This window comes from Portunus trituberculatus, chromosome 9 (assembly GCF_017591435.1).
Source record: "Portunus trituberculatus isolate SZX2019 chromosome 9, ASM1759143v1, whole genome shotgun sequence".
Lineage (NCBI taxonomy): Eukaryota > Metazoa > Arthropoda > Malacostraca > Decapoda > Portunidae > Portunus > Portunus trituberculatus.
In genome coordinates this window covers 5,212,501-5,220,000 of record NC_059263.1, presented here as the reverse complement: position 1 = coordinate 5,220,000, position 7,500 = coordinate 5,212,501, and the positions used below count along the sequence as shown (strand labels likewise).

Sequence of the window (7,500 nt, the reverse complement as noted above, 5' to 3'; positions counted from 1 at the left end):
TTTTTTTTATGGTTCTAGAGGCAGAGTGACAAAATTTCTACTGCTCGCATTACGATTAGAGGTTTCTATTCTCAAACTCTTCTATATTTTAGCTTCACTATTTCAAAAGGCTTTATTTAAATTTACTCGAGTTTTTAAGGTGTTTTTTATGGTTCTAGAGGCTGAGTGACAAGATTTCTACATTATTAACTGATGCAACACTCTTGAAAAATCCCGCATATCATCTCTGTGTGCCTTGAAAATAGTCGTGGCGAGAGAACAAAGCATTTCTGAATATGGACCTATTTTTAAGGGTTTTTTTTTATCCGTTCTAGAGGCAGAGTGACAAAATTTCTACCCAGCGAATGACAAACTTCTACTCTCAAAAACACTTGTGCGCTTTACCTCCACTATTTCAAAAGGCTTTATTTTAAATTTGCATGAGTTTTCTTTTTTTTTTTTATGGTTGTAGACTCTGGAGGAAGATTAACAAGTTTTCTTCTGATCGCATTAGAGACTCCTATTCTCAAAAACACTTGTGCACCTCACCTCCACTATTTCAAAAGGCTTTATTTCAATTTACACGTGAATTTTGAAGGTGCTTTTTTACGGATCTAGAGGCAGAGAAGCAAGAATTTTACATTATTAACAGGAGAAACACTTGAAAACCCGGCTAATCATCTCTGTGGCCTTTAAGAATGGTCAAGTCATGTCAAGTCACTATGTCATGTTCCTACTTGATTTGTGTTGGGTGCTAAGTTGCTACAAGTGGAAAAAGAGGCTGTAGAAATGAAAGGTGATAGAAAGTTTGTAGGAGAGTATGAAAAAGGTCGTTATATGAATGATGGCCGCCGTGGTGCAGTGAAACCATGCGTGCTTTGGGGTCCGAGGGTTTCAAGTGCATGGGTTCGAATCTTGTCCACGGTCCGAGTGTAGGTTGGGCTTCCTCACTCGGGTGGGCTTTGAGATAAGAGGTACCCTAAAATAGTAACCCTTTTAGCCAAGAAATTCCCATGAAAAGCCCACATGGTATAAATAAAAGTAAATAAAAAAAAGTGATATGTAAAGTGTTTGTTTGTGTTGTTTGAGTTTGAATTTTTCTTTTTTATCTATTGTTTGTTTTTATTTTTGGTTTGTGTTTCATCTGTTGTTTTTCTATTTATCTGTTGTTTATTTTTTTATTTTGTTTTAGTTGGTTGAAGAAGTAGTGTGTGGTGAATGTCTTTAGTTTGTTTGTAAAGATGAAATTGATGGATATAAACAAAAGACTTCTCATTTCACCACTTTTGTTTTCTCTGTAGTTATTTTCTTTCTTTACTTACGTTTTATATATTTTTTTTTCTTTATTTTTCCTTGTCATGTGTTTAGTTTTCTTTCTTTTTTGTGAGGTGTTGTTTATTTCTGTTTACATAATTCTTGCTGTTCATTTATTGCAACACAAGTTTGGTTTTTCATGACAATTCCCTTTAGTTCAATTACGGATATTGACTTTTTTTTTCAGGATATAAAAACAAGAGTTGATTCTCATTTTTACTAGAAAAATGTTGAACTGCAACATGTCAATACACTGTTTTGATATTTACAAGTTACAATCATTAATGAAACACGCGCGCACATACGGACAAACACGCACACGAACACACACACGGACGTACACACACGCACACACACGAACACACACAAGCACGCGCGCACACACGTACGTACACACATCAAAAAAGTGCACATTTGTTCACCTACACGAACTGTTTAAAATATTATTCTGAGAGTTGTATTGTTATTATTAATATTATGATTAGTATTTAGTATTATTGTTATTGTCTTTGTGAGGGAATAGTAATATCATCATTATCGTCATTATCGTCATCAGCGTCATCATCATCACCGCCATCATCAGCGTCATCATTCTGCTGCGCCACAGAATGAGCGTCGGCTGCTGGGGGAAGGGAGGGGAACACACACACACACACACACACACACACACACACACACACACACACACACACACACACACACACTCACACTCTGCAGTCACACTTCGCTGAACACACGCCCACACATGTGCTTGCACAATTAGCGCACCAACACATATGTATGCATGCATCCTTACACACACACCCACACACACACACACACACACACACAGGGTGAGGGGTGGGTGGGAGTAGTGACAGTAACAAACACTTACCAAGAATGGTGTGGGCGTGGTGGTGGGTGGTGGGGGGCGGGGGGTGCAGGACCAGCATCACAGGTGGGGAGGGGTGAGGGAGTGTGGGGGAGCACACAGAAAAGGTCATCTGGCCTTCCTCAGGCACTTATTGCTGGGCGCTAGAGGCGGGCCGAGTCGCCCTCTGGCCAGGTGCGTGGCCCGCGAGCCTGACGCGGCCACGTGGAGCAGCCGCCAGGGTGGGCGCGGTACTCCCCGGGGGTCAATGCCTTGGGCAGAGCCTCCACAGGGGGCACGTCCAGCCCGTTATAGAAGGAGCCGCCGTAGTAATCGACGACGTGAGCGTGAGGGGCGTGCTGCTCCAGGGACGTGCAAGGGGACGAGGGGTGGCGGGCTGTGCACGTAGTCGGCCGCCGAGAGCACCGTCGCCAGAGGGCGCCGCCATCATAGCCGCAGCTCGTCGTACGGCGGGATCTTGCCCCGCGGCGGCGCCGGCACGTGCACGGGCAGCAGCGGCTGGGACTCGGCGGGCATGAGCCGCGGTGGCGGCGGCGGCCGCGGCAGGGTGGCCTGCTGTGGCTGCTGCGGGTGTGGCGGCGGGTGGTGATGGTGCTGCTGCTGGTACTTCTGCTGCGGGAGCGGCTGTGGCTGGTGTTGGTGCTGATGCTGGTGCTGGTGCTGGTGTTGGTGCTGATGTTGATGCTGGGGTGGCAGCGTGTGGGTGTGCGTGCCCACCAGCGTGGCGCTGCCGTTGGGTTTGGTTGCCATCGTGACGGGCGTCCAGCGGCAGTCTATCTCGACGGGCGGGTCGGCAAAGGCCTCGGGGCACTCCGAGATGTGTGTGAGGGCCTGGGTCTGCGTGAGGGGCGAGGGTGAGGGCGGCGGCGCCATGAGGGAGGTGGGCGCCGCCAGCAGGCTTTTGGGCACCTCCAGGGTGGTGGTGGTGGGCGGGCTGAGGGTAGTCATCTGCTGGTCGCTGCCCGCCAGGCTGCCCTGTTGGCTCTGCTGCTCCTGCTTGTCCCGCATACGTATCCTGTCCCGCTGGTAGTACACGCCGGCGAAGATGAGCAGGTTGAGGATGAGCAGCGACACGCCGATGGTGATGGTGACGGACAGCGCCGTGGAATACGGCATCACGCTCACCTCCTCCGTGCGCGCCTCCTCCACGTGGGCGGTGGGCGTGGGCGCGTCCGGGGCAGGTCGCCGAAAGCCACTGAGGGGGCCCCTCGTGGTGGTGAGCAATGAGAGCAGGGAGGGCGTGGCGGTGCCGGAGCCCGGGGCTGCGGTGCTGGCCGGCGTGGTAGTGGAGGTGGTGGAGGGCACCACGTAGTGGCCCGCCATGTGCCGCAGGGGCCTCACCGGGCCAGAGTACAACGCAGGGTCCTCGTAACGGGAGAAGAGGTGGTGCACTACGGACAGCTCCTGCAGCGCCTCCTCAGGGTCCGTGTCCTCGCGGCCCTCAGGATCCCGGAGGCTCAAGAACTCCAGGCGGCCCACGCGCTGCAGCCGCGGCACTAGCCACGTCCACAGCGCCAGGGGCTGTGCTCGGTAGTGGTGCTCCGCCCCGGGGTACCCACCTGTGGAGGGGGTGGTTGGTGGTGAAATACACACACACACACACACACACACACACACACACACACACACACACACACACACACACACACAGTACGTACCCACAGTCAGGTATTTCTGGTGCACGGGGTCGTACTTTTCCCACGTGACGCTCCTCACCAGGTTGGAGGCGCGGGTGCTGGTCACCAGGTTCTGGTCGTGCCGCAGGTTGGGGTTCCTGTGGGAGGGAAGGGCGTGAGTGACCAGTGTGTGTATGGGGGGGATGGGTGTGTGGGTAGGTGGATAGGAGTGTGGGAGAGCGGGTGTGATCTGACCTCATCTCACCTGAGCTGTCCGGACCAATCACCAGCAGCCATGCATAGGAATGAGGTTGTTACGTGACGCTCACCAAACTTAACGCGCGTTCAATTAACCTAACTTATCCAATTAACTCGCCGACTCCACTTTTTTGTTTTTTTATTGAGTGGCGCCATTATTATCGACTAAGTGAAGTTGTTTTGAGTGTTAACGCGGCGATGTTAATTTCATATTATTGATGCGTGGCGCGGCGGGACAAATAGTGTGGGCAAACTTTTTTAATGTTCGTTTTTCCTTTTTTTCGTTTTATTTCTCCCTCATTTTCCCTTTTAATGATCCTATTCTCTCTCTCTCTCTCTCTCTCTCTCTCTCTCTCTCTCTCTCTCTCTCTCTCTCTCTCTCTCTCTCTCTCCATTTCCTTCATACAACCTCTTTAATCTAATTTCCTTTGCTTTCACTAACGTATCATTTTCCTCTTCCCTCTTTTTTTCTCGTCACTCGGTTTTCTTTTTTTTTCATTTCACATTAAAATCCCCTTCTTTCTTTACGTATTTCTATCGACGTTTCATTTCCTTTCCATTTTCTTTTCTCTTAGTTCCATTTCTCTTTCCTCTTCTTTCCTCCACTTTTTTCCATCTTTCTTTCTTCACTTATTCTTACTTATCTTCCATTTCCATCCCATCATCCTCACTTTACATCATTCACTTCATTTACTCAGATAACCTCATTTGCCGGCACATTCTCTCCCCATCATCCTCATCTTACCCTCACCTTCACTCCCCTCATCACCCTGGCGGCCTTGAGAGGAGGACAGAGGCGGTGAGGGGCGATGGGCCAAGGTGGGTCAGGTGAGGGGAGGTAGGTAGGGAAGGGTGGGTGGGCAAGGGGGGCGGTGCTTTCAAGACTCACCCTGCCTTGGCGAAGTTAGCGAGGAAGGTGAGCATTGCCTCTGACACTTCTCTATCCTGTCTTGTCCAGTTGCCAGAGAAGACACCGAGCTCCCCGACCAGCGGCGCCCCGAACACGTAGGGAAGCTCCCCACCGTGCACGCTGCCCGTCACGCCCTGTGGGGGGAGGAGGCTGGCTCAGGGTGTCTGTGTGTGGGATAGGGAGGTCAGGTGTATGTTTATTACCCTTCGTACCTTTGTGTGAGTGTTGGTGGGTGGATGAGTGTGTGTGTGTGTGTGTGTGTGTGTGTGTGTGTGTGTGTGTGTGTGTGTGTGTGTGTGTGTGTGTGTGTGTGTGTGTGTGTGTGCTAGTTTCTCTCCCGGCATGAGTTGGTAGTGCTGGTGTAGGTCGCTGTGTGCAGGGTAAGGGGCGTGGGTGGGGCGTGTGGGGCAGTACTCACGTAGGGCCTGGCGGCATGCAGCGAGGTGTGGTTGAACACGTAGAAGTACTGGTTTTTGTGGCCCATGCGGGCGTTGTTGGCGGCAGTGAGCAGCGGCGCTACGTAGAGGGCGTCGCTGAGCGCTGCCAGGGTGGCGTCGCGGATCTCGTAGGGCTGCGGGTCAGGCTGCTCCCAGTTGGTGTACTCGTTGACCAGCGAGATGAACACCTCGTTGAGGTGGTAGTCGTAGGCGTTGCGCACCATCGTGCGGAAGATGCGGTCCCGCCGCTCCAGGTCAAAGCCGCGGTCCACGTCGTCAGCCGTGAAGAGATCGAAGGCCTCGTGCGGCACCACGCCGAACAGCAGGTCGTACTCGCGGCTGCCTTCGTCCGCACGCTTCCGCATCTCCCGCCGGTAGTCTTTCTTGATGACGATGCCGTCCACGCTCGGCCCGAACGGGTACAGGAACTGCGGCGCCGAGATGTGCACCGCCTGCAGGTCCTCCAGCGACTTCTCCTTCAGGCAGTTCACCATTTCGTCCAGCTCTTTGTTTGAGGGCTTGGGCGGCGGGTCGCGGCGGTGGCCAGGCTCCGCCACTGGCGTCATGTTGGCCGTGCAGTTGAGGGCGCGGCCGTACTTGAGGGCATAGTGTGTGGGGTTGTCTACGGTGGCCCAGGGGCTGAAGGCCGAGCCGGACATGAGCACGGCGCGCTGGAAAAGGCCGGGCACCACCGCCGCTGACGCCATCAGGAAGTGGATGCACGCTGCGCCCGTGCCGTGCCCAAGGAGCGTCACGCTGCCGGGGTCGCCTCCAAAGGCCCCGATGTTCTCCTGCACCCAGTGGAGCGCCGCGATCTGGTCCATGAGGCCGTGGTTCATGATGTGGCCGCGCCCGCTAGGGTCAGCATTGGTGTTGAGGAACCCTGGGGGAGGGGAGAAGCGAGGGGTGGGTGAGTAGGGGGCGGCCACAAAGAGGAGGCGAACAAAGCCTAACAGGATCCTGGACAGACAGAAAGACAGACCCTGGAACCCTACAGCCCCACCAGCCGAGCAGTCACTGTTTGGTTATCGGGCGTGGACGCTATTGTGTGTGCCGCCCGTGTGTGCCATTTGCTGCTATTACGTTTGCATACGATGGGCGCCATGAACCAGATCTTAACGCGAGGCTGCAGCGGCGGGAGGTGGAGCGCTGCAGGGATGCACCGCCGCCACACTGTCTGTTACACGGGATGAAGGAACCGATAATGTGTATACTGTTATTTATTCATGTTTAACGAGGGTTTTAAGGCTCCTCTATACTCATGTGTGTGTGTGTGTGTGTGTGTGTGTGTGTGTGTGTGTGTGTGTGTGTGTGTGTGTGTGTGTCTGTTATCAGTGCATACCAGCGGGCCACAAATTGCCGTTCGGAACAAGGCGGGCGATGGTTAGTGTCAGGACGTATACACAGTGCACTGGGAAAGGAGAGAGAGAGAGAGAGAGAGAGAGAGAGAGAGAGAGAGAGAGAGTGTAGGCAAAGGTGACAAGGTGGGAGATATCACAACAAACAGTCGGTATAATTGGAGACACGCACACAAACTCACACACACACATCGTTACCAATTAATAATGAGTCTTGAGGGACACACACACACACACACACACACACACACACACACACACACACACACACACACACACACACACACACACACACACACACACACACACACACACACACACACACACACACACACACACACACACACACACTGTACCCTCTGTCTTCCACCCTATGCACACTCTCAACTCACCGAGAGGCCCAAGGCGGTAGTTGAGAGTAATAACGATGACATGGCCATGAGCCGCCAGCACTGAGCCGTCATAAGGGTTGGAGGCGCCCCACTCGAAGCTCTCCCCGTGAATGTAAACCACGACTGGCAGCGCGCCGTGTCCTGTCTTGTCCGCCACTGTGGGGAGAGAAACGCGAGGGTGAGTGGATGGAGGGAGAAATATAAGGGAGGAAGATGAGAATAAGTGGAGAGATTGAAGGATGCGCAGGAAGATAGACAGATGAATAGATGAAGAGGAAGATTTTGATAATGAATGAAGAGAGAGATAAGTAGGGAGATAGACAGGTAGATAAATGAAAAGGAAGAACACGGAATGAGAGGCTAGA

The 7,500-nt window shown here is 52.5% G+C and overlaps 1 protein-coding gene across 3 annotated transcripts in view; it reads right to left on the bottom strand.

Moving 5' to 3' along the window:
• Positions 1 to 2,442: 2,442 nt before the first annotated feature.
• The window catches only part of LOC123501580 (neuroligin-4, Y-linked-like), a 51,339-nt gene continuing 46,281 nt past the window's right edge, over positions 2,443 to 7,500 (bottom strand). For all 3 annotated transcript variants that reach the window (XM_045250502.1, XM_045250503.1, XM_045250501.1), the window contains exons 4-8: positions 7,136 to 7,291; positions 5,367 to 6,268; positions 4,928 to 5,082; positions 3,823 to 3,938; positions 2,443 to 3,723 (exon numbers count right to left, since the gene is read on the bottom strand). In XM_045250502.1, coding sequence (XP_045106437.1) covers positions 2,591 to 3,723; positions 3,823 to 3,938; positions 4,928 to 5,082; positions 5,367 to 6,268; positions 7,136 to 7,291 — 2,462 coding nt within the window. In that variant the 3' untranslated portion in view covers positions 2,443 to 2,590. The remainder of the gene's footprint in view (positions 3,724 to 3,822; positions 3,939 to 4,927; positions 5,083 to 5,366; positions 6,269 to 7,135; positions 7,292 to 7,500) is intronic.